The 19,917-nt window shown below is 34.6% G+C and overlaps 4 protein-coding genes and 1 long non-coding RNA gene across 6 annotated transcripts; all 5 read right to left on the bottom strand.

Moving 5' to 3' along the window:
• Positions 2,432-3,715, bottom strand: LOC107628032. The gene has a single exon (XM_016330836.2). It carries the CDS (start codon positions 3,713-3,715, stop codon positions 2,432-2,434), a length of 1,284 nt encoding a protein of 427 aa, XP_016186322.2.
• On the bottom strand, positions 4,760-5,788 carry LOC110269106. Of its 2 annotated transcripts, XR_002358200.1 has the most exons (3): positions 5,309-5,788; positions 5,110-5,193; positions 4,760-4,979 (listed from the first exon to the last, which is right to left on the bottom strand). It is a non-coding gene; the product is annotated as an uncharacterized LOC110269106 (long non-coding RNA). The 2 variants fall into 2 exon arrangements; XR_002358199.1 differs by having other exon boundaries at positions 4,760-5,193.
• Positions 6,989-8,215, bottom strand: LOC107628031 (F-box/kelch-repeat protein At1g57790-like). The gene is made up of 2 exons (XM_016330835.1): positions 7,729-8,215; positions 6,989-7,617 (listed from the first exon to the last, which is right to left on the bottom strand). Exons 1-2 carry the CDS (start codon positions 8,213-8,215, stop codon positions 6,989-6,991), a joined length of 1,116 nt encoding a protein of 371 aa, XP_016186321.1.
• LOC107626334 (DExH-box ATP-dependent RNA helicase DExH1-like) lies at positions 13,476-14,461 on the bottom strand. Its single transcript, XM_016329198.2, has 2 exons — positions 14,139-14,461; positions 13,476-13,891 (listed from the first exon to the last, which is right to left on the bottom strand). The coding sequence occupies exons 1-2, from the start codon at positions 14,319-14,321 to the stop codon at positions 13,763-13,765; spliced, it is 312 nt and encodes a 103-aa protein (XP_016184684.1). The 5' UTR covers positions 14,322-14,461; the 3' UTR covers positions 13,476-13,762.
• Positions 18,515-19,792, bottom strand: LOC107628030 (F-box/kelch-repeat protein At1g57790-like). Its single transcript, XM_016330834.1, has one exon. The coding sequence runs from the start codon at positions 19,790-19,792 to the stop codon at positions 18,515-18,517; it is 1,278 nt and encodes a 425-aa protein (XP_016186320.1).

Genomic DNA, 19,917 nt, shown 5'->3' with positions numbered 1-19,917 from the left:
GTTAAATTAAATCAAATCAATTTTAAAAAATTTTTATTTTGAATTTATTCAGTATAGTTGCGAACTTATATATCAATTTCGTCTTACTTTAAATATTTTGGTCAATAATATTCTATTCCGGTGATATGCTTTAATGTCTGCCATATTAATAGGCCATCCTATTTTATAAGATGTTAGAGAAAAACTGGTTAAACTTTGAATATAAATTTGTTGGAATACAATTTGTGTATTTACGTTCAGATTGCAACGTGTTAAAAGTTGTATTGTTCAGATAGATATGTGGTGACTAATTTATTTAGTTATCAATATAAATGCAAGAATAAATAAAAATAAATAAACATTATGCTATGTCAAAATTAAAACCATACCACAAATTGTCGTCATAACAAAGAATAATAAGAATGAAGGGTTTTGCATTGCGTTTAGTTGTATTTTCATTTTTTGTTTCATCTTGAATGCTTTATTTTTAGAATTTTATAAAAAAAAATATATTTTTTTTGTTTTTATTTTCGATAAAATTCTAAAATAAAGAAACTCTAAACAGAAAATGTTAAAAAATTATTAGAATATATTATTTTTGGTAATTATTTTGACTATCAACCTAATTACTTTGATTTAGTAACCCAACAATATATTTTAATACATACTTTTTTTTGTGACTTAACACATACGTTTTAATATTAATAACTAATTGATAACAAAAAATAATAAATTCTGATGATGAGTAGTATTCCTCAACGGCAGAAACTTACCTGCAGTCGACTGCAGGTGAAGTTGCTTCTAAATGTTTGACATGTGTTACTATATGGTTTAAAAAAATCGGTTTATTTTATATAAATGGTTTATTTAAAAAAAAGTTTAAATTGGACCAAACGGTTACTTTTATTCCCTTCTTCTTCGTTTTCACACATTCCGTTCTCTTCCAATCTCTTTTTCAGAACTAATATCAAACTTTCAATTAGGTATGTTCTTCTTATTTATATTTCTTAATCAAATTTATTATTTCAAATGTATTTCTTAATTTATGTTTTTATTCATTCCTCTGTGAATGATGAAAATTATTTAATAAATACGTACATGTTTATGTCATCACACCATTTTGATATTCAAGATGAAATTGATTGGACATTAGACAACAATTTTGGGAGTTCTACTGCTCACATCTTCGGCAATTTGATACATAAATTATCCTAGATTGTGGTGTTTAATATAATATTTAATACACATTACTCTAACACAATTTATGTATTAATAGATTTAGAAGATTCACGTTTTTGAATTTAATCTAAAAGAATCAAATAAAATTAATCTTTTTTTATTTTATTTAAATAAAAAACCTAAAAGATATGTGTAGAATGTATTTATCTTTTTTATTTTTTTAAAGAAATAATTGTACTAGCAAATGGAATACGTAGAAAATATTAGCTTTGAAATTTGGTGTTAATAATTTTGTGGGAATCGTGTTTAACAGAGTTGGTTAATATGAAGAAAGAAAAAATGAAAATAGAGATTCTTTACAAGTCTAAGGAAGATATGATAAATGTCAAGATAATTCATCGCAATTTTATGTGGTAGAAGACAAAAATGTAATTATGGTATAATGTGGACTGTTTGATAACATGAGCATAGTTGAAATTTTGGCATGATTTCTTCCATATTTGTTGCATGTCTCTTTAGTTGGTGATGTTATAGTTTATTGTGATGATAAATTATCGTCTTATTATCTTAAAAAAATAATTTATTTATAGAATAATATTGAAAAATCAACAATAATTTGCATGAAAATAATTTATTAGTAAAATAAAAGTTAATTGATTGATTACCATGAAATTTAATTTAACAGTAAATTTGTAATTGAACATATTTTTAAAGCTTAATTTAAAATCTGTTTACAACTTAATTTAAAAGCAACTGAAAATGTAAGTTATGGGAAACAAAACAAAGCTCATCAAGAAGATAGAAACAGAGATAAAAAAAAGGACAGATGATACTATTTATGCCATTCTTATAAAAAAAACGTGAATTTTGTTTCTTTTTCAGAATACTAAATGTTACTTTTTCAAACAATTTGTATACATATATTTGACGAAAATTAAATAAATAAAAATTTCAGATAAATTTAAAGAAAAATTGGTCAATAAGAATGAAGAAGAAGAACATACCAAATTTATCTGTTAAGAATTTAGGAATAACACGCAGAAAGAATTGAAATTATTTTAAAGGCAGTTATTTGATCTATTTAAACCGATTCTTTTAAATAAACCATTTGTATAAAATAAATCAGTTTTTTTTTTAAATCATATAGTAACACGTGTCAACCATCCATCCAGAAGCAACTTCACCTACAGTGGACTGCAGGTGAATTTCCACCTTCCTCAACACTCAAAATGAAAATACAAACCAAGAGTGGCCTAGTTTCTTATCAAACTAACTAAGGAACAGGACGGAACCACATGTTCAGAAGCGAGAATGGCAAAGAAGAACTAATTGGAAAATGGCTAATGGTTCTATCGGCCAAGAAGAAGACACCAATATCATGTTCTTTAAATCGAAATTGATCTTGAATATCTGGTTTTGGAGATTTCCACTCCCTATGAGTATTTGCATGACAGAAAAAGATGCAGTTGCCCCTCTTAAACCGTTCTGCAACTCTGAATTCCTTAGAAGACACAAGACTCACCTTAGTGTAATCCCAGAACAAAAAACGATCACCAATATCAAAAACCTCACACCATCTAAGAATGCTTCTGTCCAACTTAAAAACACGAAACCCCCTGGTACAAATTAAATCATAACATCTACTTAGAACATCCCATCTATCATGACGAACTAGCAACAACTCCCCTGTGCTAGTGTCCATTACCATCTGATGCCTTGGTTTGAAGGATGTACGACAAAAATTAAATCTTCCAACAGGAATATCTGCTATGGTATTTAGCATAACCAATCGTTCAACGACATGATCATCACGATAATTATCTCCGACGGTAAACACGAACACAACACTTGTTTTATGTTTGACGGTAAGACCATACAGTTTATTATCACCATGAACTTCAATATCATAGAAGATTTCAGCGGTTTCAATGGGTTCCAATTCAATCCATGATCCTTGCTTGAATTTGATAAAAGCTAGCTTTCGCTTCATATGTTCTGGTCTCATTAACACATTTTCTTGATAGCTAAACACACACAATAAAGCAACAACGAACTCCTCAGACCCCGGTGGTGCAGAATTGAATGCAACACGAACTTGATGATAGCACGGCCTTCCAGAAAACAAGAACAGCTTTGGAAGCTTGAAACTGGCACGAGAAAACGGGTTGAAGAATGAAAGCTCAGAGAATGTTTGGTCCTTGTCGCTCGCATAATGAAATATATTGAACATCAACCAACCATGCACCGAGTGAACCCTATTATCGATACGGTTGATTCCTTGGGGCCATGTTTGAGTCAGCACAGTGGAATCATGGTTGCTCCATGGGGCGGATAAGCTTCCAAAGTTGTTGTTATCTGATTTTAAGATCCATGGCCAGGTGTATGGAGTTGCAGATGGTGTTGAAAGAGAGAGCATCAATGGAAGCTGAGATGAAAATATGCCGTCAGCGGCCTTTCGCCAAGAGCGGCATATGGCACGACAATTCATGGCATCATCCAAACATAGCCTTTGGAAAATTAATTCCGACAGTTCCAGAGGCAAATCCATCCAACCCATCGGAAGATGATGGATAAAATGTTAGTTGGAGGCGCAACGAGGCTGGGCTGCAGTTGGGGAGGCGCAACGAAGCACGGATGCGTGCGGTGGCCGCAGATGCACGAGAAAGCCAGAACGAGTGCGGTGGCTCGAGAGAAGGCGAGGGGTTGTGGGGAACAGTGGTGGGGCGCTGTGCGGATGTGGGAGGAAAGGTTTGTAGGTATTGAAAATCAAATTTAAAATAAGGATTATATATAATTAATTTTAAATTTGATTTAAATTTTAAAATTAAAATTAACTTTTTTTTAATTTATTGTTTAGGTTGTTTAAAAAAAATTCTTGAGAATTATTAAATAATAAAGCAGTGTTAAGATATACGTAGGTTCAAGGGATTAGAAATTTGAAAACTTATGCAGAAAAAATTCTAAAAGGAAAGCAATTAAACTTGACTAACAAGTTGCAATTCATCAATTTTTCCAAGCCTAACATAACATTTTAGTTGAGTTTCAGCTTTTTCATTCCCTCATTTGTTCATATTAATGCTGCACACTAGTGTCGTCCTTTGTTGAAAATGAGCAATACATACCAGACCCAAATCAATCTGTGAACCTGACCAAGCATCAAGAGATTTTCTAACACCTACGCTATAATTTTTGTAATGAGTATCTACATCAATATCCTGTAAGAACAAAGATATGTATAAGCATTATATTATTATATCTACATAGTAAAAAGGGCAAGGAATGAGCCAATTATTACCAGAAAGAAGTAACAAAATATAATTCTTATCACTAATTGCAAGAGAAGACGAAAATTATTAATGAGCTATGAAGTTTAGAACACTAAACTCTTAAGATATCTACATTATTTCTTTTGGGAGAAAAGATTAAATTAGGAAGGAGAATGAGACAAATTACACAGACAGAAGAGGAAATTAATAGAATTATATTTAACTGTGCACAAGAGGGACCTTTTGTCTAAACAATCCAGAACCAATGCCATTACCCCACCACAACACACACACACACATATCATGATCATGCGTCTCAAAAATATTTTAGAGTGTGTACATCAAAGTAATCTGTCATATCATTGAAGTTATGAGCACACAGTCAGATAGGTCAAGTATACTTGTCTCAAACAATTCAGTCAACAGATCCTTCTTAGAATCCCGTTGCTTCCTTCTCCTCCTTGAGTTCCCCTCAAAATTGTCAAATTCAGCCTTAATGCTATATCGAGTTTTCTCCAACACATCTATGTAATTTTTCATTCAAGTCCAACCAAGCTGCTCCATCACAAAAAAACCCAATTCCATTAAATGAGTGTGTATTACACGCACCCAAACCCCCCAAAACCTTAGCATATTCATTCTCGCCTTGAATATGAAATGTTCCTTCTTCAGCCATTTAACTTACTTGGAAATAGATCATTCTTCATCAAATCTGGGAAAAGAAAGGCAGCTACCAGTCCAGTTCCGAAGACAACTATATATGCTGTAACTGCAATTATGAAAAACACAGGCCATTAATCAGATATGAATAAAAGAAATTAAATTTTGAAAGCATGTATAAATAATTATAGACTCTACAATTTCAGAAACGAATTTGATCAAACCTGTAGCAGTCTTAACATTCAAAAACAGGGCAGCCACCAGAATTGCAAAGGCAATTTGTAAGTTTACATAGATAAAATAAAACACAAACTGAATTCCATAGTTATTCTCTCGGAAGAAATGGAATCCTGAAAAGGAAAATTAAATATCGTCAGTATTAAAGAGAATTGGAAAACACCAACCAAACAGAAGTGAGGAGAACATGTGTCTGAGAAACTGGAAAGCAGCCAGAACACAGAGTCCATTGTAGGATAGCAAGTGCAATTGGGAGCGGATGAGAACTTTGGAGGCTATAAGTTAGCAAGAAGGAAAGGGCTATCTTAGGCTTAGAGCGAGGTCTGAGAGGTATAAAAGATTGCAACATTTCATCAATAACTTGCATTTGCATGTTCTGGAAAAATGAAGAAAAAAAAGAAAAAGGATTATTCTTTGAACTATGGCAGGACTCTAAGGGAATGAGAATGTCAGGGATTTTAACATAGTTTTTGTCCTTACCACAACAATGGTGAAAATATGTTAGAAAGAAGTACCTAAATTGAAAATTGTATTATCCTTAATTTATGGTAACAAGTGAACTATCATACTAGTGTGAAAAAATTAAAATTAATTTAGACACAAGATGATCAAATTGTGACTTCCTATAAGTGATAGAAGTTTGAAGAAGGATCATTTGTAAAAAATGTTCAAGATTAAATCAAATAAGCTATGGAAGCTAAGGTTGTATGGTGAATTTTTGGAGGAATGTAAACAACTAAACATACATGGTCAAATGAACAAATTTAAAGTTAGGTAAAAGGTTAAAACTTGTGTATTTACATATAGTATGGTTGGTGGCTAACCTGTTCATATTAGTTGCCTATATAGATGCAAGAATAAATCAAGATAAATAAACATTATGCTATGTCAAAATTAAGATCAAACCATAAATTGTCATGATAACAAGAATAATAAGAATAAAGAGTTTTGTCTTGGATTTAGTTGTATTTTTATTTTTTGTTTTCATCTTAAATGCTTTATTTTCAGAATTTTATGAAAAAAAAAAATAAATAAATAAATTTGTATCCTCTTTATCATTGGACACAAATTTTTATCCTTTTGTATTTGTATGTGAAAAATTAAACCGGTTTTGTCTTAGTAAATACTACTTGAATAGTCAAAATATAATATACTTTTGTGAGACTTTGTTCGAATAAAAATAAAATTTTCAAGTTAATATTTAATTTAGATTTTCAAGTTTAAAGTGGAACTCGAATTGACTCATAAAATTTTAATTAACTTAATATTAATGTTTAAAATTATAATCGATATTCGCGTTAATTTTTCAACTCATTTTCATTATTAGCATGCTAATTTAGCACATTAATTTATCATATTTGATAAACTGATATTGTTTACATGGAATTAAAAATGCATCTCATTTTTATGATTTTCAGTAAAAAGAAAGATGGGTTTTACATCAAAAAAGTTTATAAAAATATTTTCTTAAACAGTAAATATATATTTTTTTTTTAATTTTAATCATTGATCTTCTATTTCCCAGATCAAATAAACGTCATGCTAATAAATTTTTTACCAAATTAAAATTAAGATATAACAAATTGTAACATATATTTCTTCACACAATAAAATAACAAGAAAAATAAGAGAATGGAATCAAGAACTTAAATTTCTTATCAAAATAATTAAGGAGCAGGACTGAACCACATGTTTCGACGTGAAATCGACAAAGAAGAACTAATTGGAAAATGACTAATGGTTCTATCAGCCAAGAAGAAGACTCCCATATCATGTTCTTTAAATCCATCACTAAATCGATATGGCGGCTGCTGGCAGCGAGTATTTACATGGCAAAAAAATATGCAGTTGCCCCTCTTAAACTCTTCTGCAAGTCTGAGTCCCTTAGCAGACACAAGACTCACCTTGGTGAAATCCCAGAACAAGAAACGATCACCAATATCAAAAATTTCACACCATTTAAGATTGCTTCTGTCCAACTTAAAAACACTAAACCCTTTTGTACGAACTGATAAGTCGTAGAAACATCTACTTCCCAAATGACGAACTAGCAACAACTCCCCAGTGCTAGTGTCCATTACCATCTGATGACTTCGTTTGAACAATTCGAAATCAACAACAAATGTGCCAGGAACAATACCTTCTATGGTATTTAGCATAACCAATCGTTCGACGACATGATCATCACGATAATTATCTAGGGTAAACACGAACACAACACTTGTGTTATGTTTGACGGTAAGACCATACAGTTTATTATCACCATGAACTTCAATATCATAGAAGATTTCAGCGGCTTCAATGGATTCTATCCATGATCATTGCTTGACTTTGATAAAAGCTAGCCTTTGCTTCATATGTTTTGGTCTCATGAAGTCGTACAATTCTTTTTGATAGTTAAACACACACAAGAAAGCAACAACGAACTCCTCAGATCCCGGTGGTGCAGAATTGAATGCAACACGAACTTGATAATAAGACGGCTTTCCAGAAAACAAGAACAGTTTTGGAAGCTTGAATCTGGCACGAGAAAACGGGTTGAAAAATGAAAGCTCAGAGAAAGTTTGGTCCTTGTCGCTCACATAATGAAATATATTGAACATCAACCACCCTTGCACCGAGTGAACCCTATCGACATCTTCAGCTTTGATTCCTTGGGGCCATGTTTGAGTCAGCACGGTGGAATCATGGTTGCTCCATGGGGCGGATAAGCTTCCATAGTTGTTTTCACACCGTTTTGAAAGAGAGAGCATTAATGGAAGCTGAGATGAAAATATGGCGTCAACGGCCTTTCGCCAAGAGCGACATGCAGCACGACAATTCATGGCATCATCCAAACATAGCCTTTGGAAAATTAATTCCAACAATTCCACAGGCAAATCCATCCAACCCATGGAAAGATGATGGATCAAATGTTAGGTTAATGATTTAACCAAGGTGACTCACCTTTTTTTTTGAAAGAAAAAGCGCTCAACACAACAAAGTGGAGCATAGATCCATAAGTATAAGTTACCTCGAATACAAGTATTACGAAACCCGCAAGAGACACCTCAACCCTTCGTTATCTTCGGCATTGCCATCAACAACCAAATGGAGCATCACCAATCCAATCATCGGATAGCGTAAAGGACCTGTTGATGATTTCCACCACTCCTGAGCCATGATTATTGAATACCCGATCATTTCTTTCTAACCAAGTTGCCCAAATTACAGCGAAGAATCCAATCAACCACCTCTTTCTCTCTAATTTTCTCTGTGCAGCATGCGTCCAGCTCTAAAAATGTTGCTTCAGTGTACCTAGGATAGTTCATGACCTTCCAAGGGCGAAAAACCATGCGCTCCATACCTGCCAAGTGACCTCGCATCCAATGAACAAATGAAATCCAGACTCAACAGCCTTACCGCATAATGCACATATATTATCAAGCTGACCAATAACTCCTAATTTGGATAGTCGTTCTTTAGTATTCACCCTCTCAATCAACACAAACCATGTAAACAGTTCCACCCTTTGCGGGACAAAGCCCCGCCAAACAGCACTAGTGAAACTATAGCTAGTTATGGCCTCCGGGATGACCGAATCCTGCATCACCTTTACAAAGGATCTCGTGGAGAATGTACCATTTCTATCAAATTTCCAGACGACCCTATCTTCTCTCTCATGTGTAAGTGTTACTGACCGTAAGCTCTCATGGAGTTGGTTCAAGAGCTCCAATTCCCATTGAAACAGCTGCCTCCTCCACTGGAAGCTCCATATCCACTCTAGTCCATCCCAAAATCCGCAGTCCCCTATAACAGCTCCTTTGAGGTTTGAGATCGAGAATAATCTTGGAAACAACTCCTTCAAAGCCCCATCAGGTAGCCAGATATCTTCCCAAAAATGGGTTGTTCTGCCATTTCCTACATCCATTGATAGACCTCTGATCATCTTCTCCCTTATTTGTGGCTCCTTTATTTGGAGCTGGCAAATATCCCTCCAAGGACCCCCTTTCGAAGGCACAGTTTGACCCCACAGCATCTCAGATGGATTCATATTATTGCAAGAACACACTACTTTCTTCCATAAGGGACATTCCTCTTTTGAGAATTGCCACCACCATTTAAACAGAAGGGCTGTATTCCGAAGCACTGCATCTCCCACTCCCAATCCACCTGCCTTTTTAGGAGCCATCACCACCTTCCACCTCACTAGTGGCATACCGTTTCTCCCATCCTCTTTACTCCATAAGAATCGCCGTTGTAAGGCAATCAGCTTCTCCGCAACTGCCTTTGGCATCTTGTACAAGCTTAGATAGTATATAGGCAGGCTGTTAAGAACCGATTTTATGAGAACCAGCTTACCCGCTTTATTGAGGGACTTTGCCTTCCATAGACTCAGCTTTTCTTCCACCTTTTCAATCACTGGTTTCCATGTCTTCACTAGCCTCGGATTCGCTCCCAATGATATGCCAAGATACCGAACAGGAAGGGAAGCCTCCTTACATCCCAGCAAACGACACATTTTTTGCATCCAACATTGTTCACAATTAACCGGAATGAAACTGGACTTCTCAAAATTAATGCTCAACCCAGACATCAGCTCAAAGCACCGCAGAAGACGCTGGTAATTCCTAACTGTCTCTTCCTCCTGCGGACAGAATAGGATAGTGTCATCCGCAAACTGTAAGTGTGATAATTCAATGTGATCTCGTCCAACCAACAGCGGCGATATGTGCCCATTCCTAACCGCCTCCCCAATCATCCTATGCAGCACATCAACAACAAGTACAAATAGAAACGGAGACAAAGGATCACCTTGTCGTAAACCCCTTTCCATTTTGAAAGGCTTAGTTGGAGCTCCATTAATAAGAACTGACATTGACGCAGAACACACACACTCCATAATCCACCCCCGCCACCTATGACCAAATCCCATCTTCTGCAGCACTATATCCACGAATCTCCATTTGACCTTATCATACGCTTTTTGAAAATCCAGCTTAATTATTGTTGAGCTCCTTTTTCTTAATTTCAGCTACTGTACAGTTTCGCATGCTATCAAAGCCCCGTCATGGATTTTCCTGCCCTGCACAAAGGCGCTCTGAGTCTCTCCCACTAGCCCTGGCATCACTTGCCGCATCCTTCTAACCAACACCTTAGATATTACCTTATATACACAGCCCACCATACTAATCGGTCGAAAGTCTCTTATCTCGGTAGCTCCAACGAATTTTGGTGCCAACGCCACCCAAGTAACATTCGAGCCCTGAGGTAACACAGATGACTGGAAGAAACCCAACACAGCTTCCGTGAATTCCCTCCCAATTTCCACCCAGCATTTCTTTATGAAATTCATATTATACCCATCACTCCCAGGTGCTTTTGATGACTCACAATCCCATACTGCAGCCTTTATTTCTTCTGCCGTCGGCATCAACTCTAGTTCCGCTGCTTCCACCTCAGTTATTCTCCGAACCAATCCATCCCGAACTCCTATTAATGGTGATATCTCCTGATGGTACAAGTCCTTATAGAAATCCCTGATAGCCAGTTTGATCCGGGCCTGGTTCCTCACTAGTCTTCCATGGATTCTTAAGGCGTCAATACGATTGCTCCTCCTCCGAGCCGAGGCAATATTGTGAAAATATCTAGTATTTTTATCCATCTCCTTAGCATGCCTAGAGCGTGACATCTGCTTCCAATGGATTTCCTTCCTAACATACCATTTCTTACAAGAGCTTACGAGTGCCTTTCGACGAGCTTCCATTGTTCCATCATACAGTCCATGACTCGCCATATCATCTACTTTCCTTATTTCCTCTTCAAACTTGTTAATCCGCAAGTCTATATTGCCAAAAATCTCTCTATGCCATTTTCCTAGCGGACCCGTCAAAGCCTTCAATTTATCTAGGAATTGACCATCCCCTATGCTTCTCCACTCTTCCTTCACCATTCTCAAAAATCCAGCATGAGAAAACCATGAATCTAGACTTCGAAACGGTCTTCGGACCGCTCCCACCATTGTGACATTCATAATCAGCGGACAATGGTCTGACAAACCTCGTGGGCCCCCTCGTACCCTTGTGTCAGGAAACTCCTCTAACCACTCCAAACTGACCATGATTCTATCAATACGACTACATGATTGACCCCTGAACCATGTGAATTTCCGATCAGTCAAAACTAGATCCCTTAGCTCCATGTCCTGAATCCAAGAATAAAACTCTACTGCCGACCTTGGCATAGAAACCGCCCCGAGGCGTTCTTCCACTTGGACAATCTCATTAAAGTCCCCCATAAAACAGAAAGGTACCTGGCATAACCCAGTCAAAAAGCTCAGTTCCTCCCACACATCAAGTTTTGCCATCCTATCATGCTCCCCATACACTAAGCAAACCGCACACCTAAAGTTGTTTTTTATCAGCACTCCATCCAGACATAACCACCTAGCTCCCTTATAGCAATTACTTAATTGAAACATCGTTGCATCCCACATTAGCAGCAGGCCCCTAGATGCACCTTCCGCCTCCACATACTCCCAACACACTCCAGCATTACCCCACAGTTGTACCACATCAAAGTTATTTATTACTGCTTTCTTTGTCTCTATTAAGCCTAGCATATGCACATTGAAATTCATTCGGAATTTTTTGACCATACTCAATTTCCCTACTCCCGCCAACCCCCGAACATTTCATGATGCAAAAATCATTTGGTAATAATTGTACACACCTTTTTTTTATTTTTCGGACGACTTCGGCGAGCTTTCTCTTTCTGTTTAGCTTGCTTCTTCTTCAGAGCTATTTTCTCATTTTGAGCCTGGAGAATGGCCATAATATCTTCTTCCTCGTCATATAAAACTGCTCCGGATTCCACCGCTAAGTCCCAAGCCTTCCAGTTTTCTTGCTCTTCTTCTATTTCGCAGTACCCAATCAGTTAAAAAAAAACTTTTCAAATTTTGAATATGAAAATTTTAATCCTTTAATTCAATTGTAACTGACTTAATATTTTTATTTCGGATAAATTATTGGGTCGAATTTTTTAATGCATGTATTATAGAAACTTTAATAAAATCAACATATATTTATGTGTTTATTGATTATCTGTAAATTTAAAAACGGGTCTACTAAAGAATCAATTAAAAAAGTAGTTAATTAGAGCTAATTTGTTGAAAAACAGAAATTTGGTGTACTAATAGCATTTTTGATATAGATGCAAGAACAAATCAAGATAAATAAACATTATGCTATGTCAAAATTAAGATCAAACCACAAATTGCATTGTCATGATAACAAGAATAATAAGAATAATAAAGCTAACGAGCTATAGTTCAAATGACATAGTCTCTCTATACTCAGTTAAGAAGTTAGGATTCGAGTCTCCTATTTTTTATAAAAAAAATAATAATAAGAATAAAGAGTTTGTCTTGGGTTTAGTAGTATTTTCATTTTTTGTTTTTCATCTTGAATGTTTTATTTTTAGAATTTTAGAAAAAAAAGATAAGAACAATAAAATTATTCTATTTTCTATTTTTATTCTCGGTACAATTTTAAAAAGTTAAAAATACTAAAAATAAAAATGAAAAATGAAAAATGAAAAAACAAATTAAGATTTTCTATCAAACCAATTAAGAAGCAACATTGAACCACATATTTAGAAGTGGAAATAGCAAAGAAGAACTAATTGAAAAACGGCTAATACTTTTATCAGCCAAGAAGACTCCTATGTCATGTTCTTGAATTTGACTACCGGAACACTCCTGGCTAGTACTTACATGGCATAAGAAGTGCAGAATTGAATGCAACACGAAGTTGATAATAACACGGGCCTCCAGAAAACAAAAACAGTTTTGGAAGCTTGAATCTGGCTCAAGAAAACGGGTTGAAGAATGAAAGCTCAGAGAAAGTTTGGTCCTTTAACCACTCATAATGAAATATATTGAACACCAACCAACCTTGCACCCGAGTGAACCCTATTATTATAGCTACGGTCAATTTCTTGCGGCCATTTTTCAGAGAGCACAGTGGAATCATTGTTGCTCCATGGGGCGGATAAAAATAACTAATTACCAAATCATGTACTTAAAATGTTATCTCAATGAATAAATTTAATTGAACAATAATATAATTTACTCTTGTCCATTAAACTCGGACGAAACATGAAAACACTGACCCACATGGCATTCTCCCTCGCACGCACCAGACAAATAATGCTACTGCTAACCCTTTTTTTCCTCCTATGTTGGTAAGAATACAATGTTAAAATCGGTCCCTTTTCTACTTTTGTTGTCTAACATTAGTATTTCCATCCTAAACAAGACAAAACAGATATAACACATGTACATTCCATATAAGTGATTGAAAATAGCTGCTAGCAAAATCATAAGAAATCTATATAATACTATTACTAATGAATGGCAGGACTCAGCTGAAGAACAAACCCTTGTGAATGAAAAAAAGAAATCAGCGAATGGTTTGACTGTGAAGCAACTCAACAGCAGCAGCAACCACTCCCTTTCCTTCTGCAGTAATGTCCAATCCTGGTTCTTCAATTTTTCTGTTCAGAAGCTTGTCAAGCTCTCCACGTAATTTCTGCAAATCCCGTAGCGAATTAATCGTAACAAGTTGTGTTTTCTTAAATTTTTTGATAAAATGAGATGATCACTCGCATAAAATTGTCTTTATGTGAAAATGATAATTGAGAACTGTCAAATGGTTCTTACTTATGGTCTTCACAAGAAGATAACTACATGTGAATGGTCACCAAAAAATTAATGTGTATAATCTTAATTTTTCTAAACCATCAGAAATATGCTGGAACAAGATTGAGGGACATTACCCTTATCAAGTCAATGACACTCTTTGAGGCAGAGAAATGAAGGTAACCTCCAAGCATCTCAATGCCCTCGCCATTTTTGCCAGGGACAAGATTACCACCAAACAAAAGCAGGGTATAATCTGAAATGTTGGTAGAGTCTCTAACATAGATACTGGTGGTTTTCACCTTTTCACTGTATACCATGTAAGGCAAAGGGAAGAGATGAACCCCGGCATTGACAGAAGCTGGATGGATGTCAACCTTCCCAACTTCTTTCGTATAGAACGCCGTCCGTTTTCCTCTTCTTTTGCACTGAACAACATTAGGGTAGAGCCCGGCACAAAGGTTTAAATAATATACTTTAATTCTCAGGTTTCATATTAATAACTAATTGATGATAAAAAAAAACAATAAATTCTAATGATGAGTAACATTTCTCAATTCTCAAAATGAAAATACAAACTAAGCGTGGCCTAGTTTCTTATTAAACTAACTAAGGAGCAGGACTGAACCACATGTTCAGAAGCGAAAACGGTAAAGAAGAACTAATTGAAAAATAGCTAATGGTTCTATCAGCCAAGAAGAAGACACCCATATCATGTTCTTTAAATCGAAATCGATCTTGAATATCTGGTATTGGATATTTCTGCTCCCGATGAGTATTTGCATGGCAGAAAAATATGCAATTGCCCCTCTTAAACCGTTCTGCAACTCTGAGTCCCTTAGCAGACACAAGACTCACCTCGGTAAAATCCCATAACAAGAAACGATCACCAATATCAAAAACCTCACGCCATTTAAGATTGCTTCTGTCCAATTTAAAAACACTAAACCCTTCCGTACGAACTGATGTGTCGTAACTGCTACTTCGCTCATGACGAACTAGCAACAACTCCCCCGTGCTAGTGTCCATTACCATCTGATGACTTGGTTTGAAGGATGCATGAGAAAAAATAAATCTTCCAACAGGATCTATATCTTGTATGGTATTTAGCATAACCAATCGTTCAACGACATGATTATCACGATGATTATCTCTAAGGGTAAACACGAACACAACGCTTGTTTGATGTTTGAAGGTAAGACCATACAGTTTATTATCATCATGAACTTGAATATCATAAAAGATTTCATCGCTTTCAATGGATTCAATCCATGATCCTTGCTTGAATTTGATAAAAGCTAGCCTTTGCTTCGTATCTTCTGGTCCGATTAAGTTGTTCACTTTTTCTTGATAGCTAAACACAAACAAGAAAGCAACAACGAACTCTTCAGACCCCGGTGGTGCAGAATTGAATGCAACACGAAGTTGATAATAACACGGCCCTCCAGAAAACAAGAACAGTTTTGGAAGCTTGAATCTGGCTCGAGAAAACGGGTTGAAGAATGAAAGCTCAGAGAAAGTTTGGTCCTTGAACCACTCATAATGAAATATATTGAACACCAACCAACCTTGCACCGAGTAAACCCTATTATAGGTACGGTCGATTTCTTGCGGCCATTTTTCAGTGAGCACAGTGGAATCATGGTTGCTCCATGGGGCGGATAAGCTTCCAAAGTTGTTGGCATACCCTCCTGTTGAAAGAGAGAGCATCAATGGAAGCTGAGATGAAAATACGGCGTCAGCGGCCTTTCGCCACGAGCGACATGTGGCACGACATTCTGTGATATCATCCATCAGAGACAGTCTTTGAAAAATTAATTGCAACAATTCCAGAGGCAAATCCATCCAACCCATCGGAAGATGATGGATAAAATGTTAGGTTAATGATTTAGCCAAGGTGACTCACTTGTTTTTAAGGGTTTGTTTGGATGAGTTTCTAAAAAAAATATTTTTTTGAGTTATTTTTTTAAAAGATTTTATGGAGAAATAAAAGTAACTTTATGTTTAGTTATCTCATTTAAAAAATTTTTTTTATCTATCAATTATGTTTGGGATAACAATATAAAAATATTTTTTTGTTTATTTATTGAATAAAAAACATCTTTTTTTTTAAGAAAAAAGATCTTTAAAAAAAATATAAATTACAGCTTCTCAAAAAATGTTTTTCTAATTTTTCTAGTATTTTTACTTTTACTACTAGAAATTTACCAAACATACTAAAAAATAAAAAATATATTTTTTAACAAAACAATGCCGCCAAACAAACACTAAATATAAACTTCACAATTGAAAGGGAATTTCTACTTTTTAATTAAATATGTTAAATTATTTAAGGGTAAAGTATATTTTTTGTCCCTGAAGTTTGATAAAATTTTCAAAAATACTCATAAGTTTTATTTTGTTTCAATTTTGTCCCAAAAGTTTTCGATTTGCATCAAATATACCCTTGACGGCTAATTTTTCAAAAAATTTAAGACCAATTCAACAACAATTTCATAAGAACAACCCCTCAACACAAACAAATCAAGCATAATTTTCATGCATTATTGTTAAATTGGTCTTAAATTTTTTAAAAATTTAGCTGTCGATGATATATTTGATGCAAATCGAAAACTTTTGGGACAAAATTGAAATAAAATAAAACTTAGGAGTATTTTTGAAACTTTTGTCAAACTTCAGGGACAAAAAGTATACTTTACCCATTATTTAAAAATGTGTTTGAAATATAATTGAAATAAAATTGATTTAATTTTAAAATAGAAATTAAATTGAATTGTAAATCTCATAAATAATTTATGAAAATAAAATATTTGACTTCTAAAATTACGGAAATGCAACTTTTGCAATTTGAATACGAAAATGTAACTTTTTAGTTTTTACAAATCTACCTAAACCGTGGAAGAGTCCTACGGATTTAAAATACACGTAGACCGCTAGAGGGGTTTACGGTTTACGTTGATGAAGCATTTGAGAAGAAATCGTGGTAGGGGTTTTACGGTTTCCGTAAGGATGGAAAATATGCATAAACCGTAGAAGGGGTCCAACAATTTATATACGAGTTTTACTGTATATACCAACTTAGAGTGAGTGGAATATATTTACATCTATCATTTGTATTGTCAACGAAATAAGACTACATTTTGTAGTACATTTTGAATTTATTCGAATTGTAAAAATGATATAATTTTAAACGATTTGGAGATATTGATTTAATTTATACTTTTCAATCTAATTTAATTGTATGCAAATAATTGATTTGTACGGTACTAATTTATTTTGATTTAATCTAATATCATTTAGTATCTTTATTTCGAAAAAATTATAACTGCCTTTAATATCTTTATTTCGAAAAAATTACACTATCGTAAAACTTTTTCAATGCATGTATTACTATAGAAGTTTGTACAAAACAAACACTATCACTACATTAGAGAAGTGCAAGGCATGAACAGGCATCCACAATCAATGTTAAATGTTCAAGTTAGTCTTTATTTCCTTCAGGACGGATCCAGAAAATTTAGTATGGAGGGGCCGAATTTTAGATAAATTTTTTTTTCATTCCATAAAAATAATTAACATATAGTTATTAGAGTTAGTTTTTCAAAAAGTTTATCAAATATATATAAGTATGATATTAAATTAGTTAAGTGAAAAATATTAGTGAATTAAATAATTAAGACATAAATCTATCACATAATAAAAAATAATACATATAAAAATACTAAATTATATAATATTTTTTATTTTTTTAAATACATATCTCATATATAAATATAGTTTCTAAAAATTTTGGGGGGGCCGAGGCCACTACTCGCCCCCCTCTAGGTCCGTCCCTGATTTCCTTAATTTAGAGACTCTAAAATTTGATGTTGAATTTAAATTTATTTATAAATTTTCAATTGACACAAATTTAACTCTTAAATTTATAATTGTAATTTGTATTAGTCTCTAAATTCATCTTTGTTAACATTTGATGAATTTAGAGACTAACTTATCACATTTGATGAAACTCATCGTTTTAATGATGTTAAAATGCATCTGATTTTATGTGTTCACATATATATGGTTGGTGGTTTAGTTGCATTCAAACTATAAATTTGTTGGAATACAATTTGTGTATTTACATTCAGATTGCAACAAGTTAAAAGTTGTATTGTTCAGATAGACATGTGGTGACTGATTTATTTAGTTGTCTATATAAATGCAAGAATAAATCAAAATAAATAAACATTATGCTATGTCAAAAAAAATTTTTGTTTTCATTCTCGATAAAATTCTAAAATAAAGAAACTCTAAACAGAAAATGTTAAGGAATGATCAGAATTTATTATTTTTAGTAATCACTTTTAGCTATCAACCTAATTACTTTAGTTTAGTAATTCAACAGTATACTTTAATCCCCACGTTTAATATTAATAACTAATTGATGATAAAAAACAATAAATTCTAATGAAGAGTTGCATTCCTCAACTCTCAAAATGAAAATACAAACTAAGCGTGGCCTAATTTCTTATCAAACTAACCAAGGAGCAGGACTGAACCACATGTTCAGAAGCGAAAACGGCAAAGAAGAATTAATTGAAAAATGGCTAATGGTTCTATCAGCCAAGAAGAAGACACCCATATCATGTTCTTTAATTCGAAATCGATCTTGAATATCTGGTATTGGATATTTCTGCTCCCGATGAGTATTTGCATGGCAGAAAAAGATGCAATTTCCCCTCTTAAACTGTTCTGCAAGTCTGAGTCCCTTAGCTGACACAAGACTCACCTTGGTGTAATCCCAGAACAAGAAACGATTACCAATGTCAAAAACCTCACACCATCTAAGATTGCTTCTGTCCAACTTAAAAACACGAAAGCCCTTGGTACAAATTGAATCATAACATCCATTTAGATCTGATGCACATCTATCATGACGAACTAGCAACAACTCCCCTGTGCTAGTGTCCATTACCATCTGATGACTTCGTCTGAAGAATTCATAATTAACAACAAAGTTGCCAGGAAAAATACATTCTAAGTTATTTAGCATAACCAATCGTTCAACGACATGATCATCACGATGATTATCTCTAAGGGTAAACACGAACACAACCCTTGTTTTATGTTTGACGGTAAGACCATACAGTTTATTATCACCATGAACTTCAATATCATAGAAGATTTCAGCGGTTTCAGTGGTTTCCAATTCAATCCATGATCCTTGCTTGAATTTGATAAAAGCTAGCCTTGTTTCGTATGTTCTGGTTTGATGAACTCTTTTTGTTTTATAGCTAAACACACACAAGAAAGCAAGAACGAACTCCTCAGACCCCGGTGGTGCAGAATTGAATGCAACACGAACTTGATGATAATCCGGCTTTCCAGAAAATAAGAAGAGTTTTGGAAGCTTGAATCTGGCACGAGAAAACGGGTTGAAGAATGAAAGCTCAGAGAAAGTTTGGCTCTTGTCGCTCACATAATGAAATATATTGAACATCAACCAACCCTGCACCGAGTGAACCCTGTTATCGGTACGGTTGATTCCTTGCGGCCATGTTTCAGTGAACACAGTGGAATCATGGTTGCTCCATGGGGCGGATAAGCTTCCAAAGTTGTTGCTATCTGATTTTATGTACGAAGATGTAGATGTTGAAAGAGAGAGCATCAATGGAAGCTGAGAGGAAAATATGGCGTCAGCGGCCTTTCGCCAAGAGCGGCATGTTGCACGACCATTCATGGCATCATCCAAACATAGCCTTTGGAAAATTAATTCCAACAGTTCCAAAGGCAAATCCATCCAACCCATCGGAAGATGATGGATAAAATGTTAGGTTGGAGGCGCACTGAGGCTGGGCTGCGTGCTGCAGTTGGGAAGGCGCGATGAAGCGCGTGTGACGGCGGTGGCTGCAGACGCACGAAGAGGCCAGAACG

This window comes from Arachis ipaensis, chromosome B02, assembly GCF_000816755.2.
Source record: "Arachis ipaensis cultivar K30076 chromosome B02, Araip1.1, whole genome shotgun sequence".
In the NCBI taxonomy this organism is placed as follows: domain Eukaryota; kingdom Viridiplantae; phylum Streptophyta; class Magnoliopsida; order Fabales; family Fabaceae; genus Arachis; species Arachis ipaensis.
The sequence above is the reverse complement of the archived record's forward strand: the minus strand, read 5'-3'. Positions and strand labels throughout refer to the sequence as shown.

What these genes read in the sequence shown, in the direction of transcription:
- LOC107626334 (XM_016329198.2), bottom strand. Translation starts at nt 14,321, where the DNA reads ATGGTATACAGTGAAAAGGTGAAAACCACCAGTATCTATGTTAGAGAC. An exon ending in GTGTCATTGACTTGATAAGG is followed by an intron (nt 13,892 to 14,138) that starts GTAATGTCCCTC and finishes CGGGATTTGCAG; the next exon opens with AAATTACGTGGAGAGCTTGA.
- LOC107628031 (XM_016330835.1), bottom strand. Translation starts at nt 8,215, where the DNA reads ATGGGTTGGATGGATTTGCCTGTGGAATTGTTGGAATTAATTTTCCAA. An exon ending in GTTCGTTGTTGCTTTCTTGT is followed by an intron (nt 7,618 to 7,728) that starts GTGTGTTTAACT and finishes AATCCATTGAAG; the next exon opens with CCGCTGAAATCTTCTATGAT.
- LOC107628032 (XM_016330836.2), bottom strand. Translation starts at nt 3,715, where the DNA reads ATGGGTTGGATGGATTTGCCTCTGGAACTGTCGGAATTAATTTTCCAA.
- LOC107628030 (XM_016330834.1), bottom strand. Translation starts at nt 19,792, where the DNA reads ATGGGTTGGATGGATTTGCCTTTGGAACTGTTGGAATTAATTTTCCAA.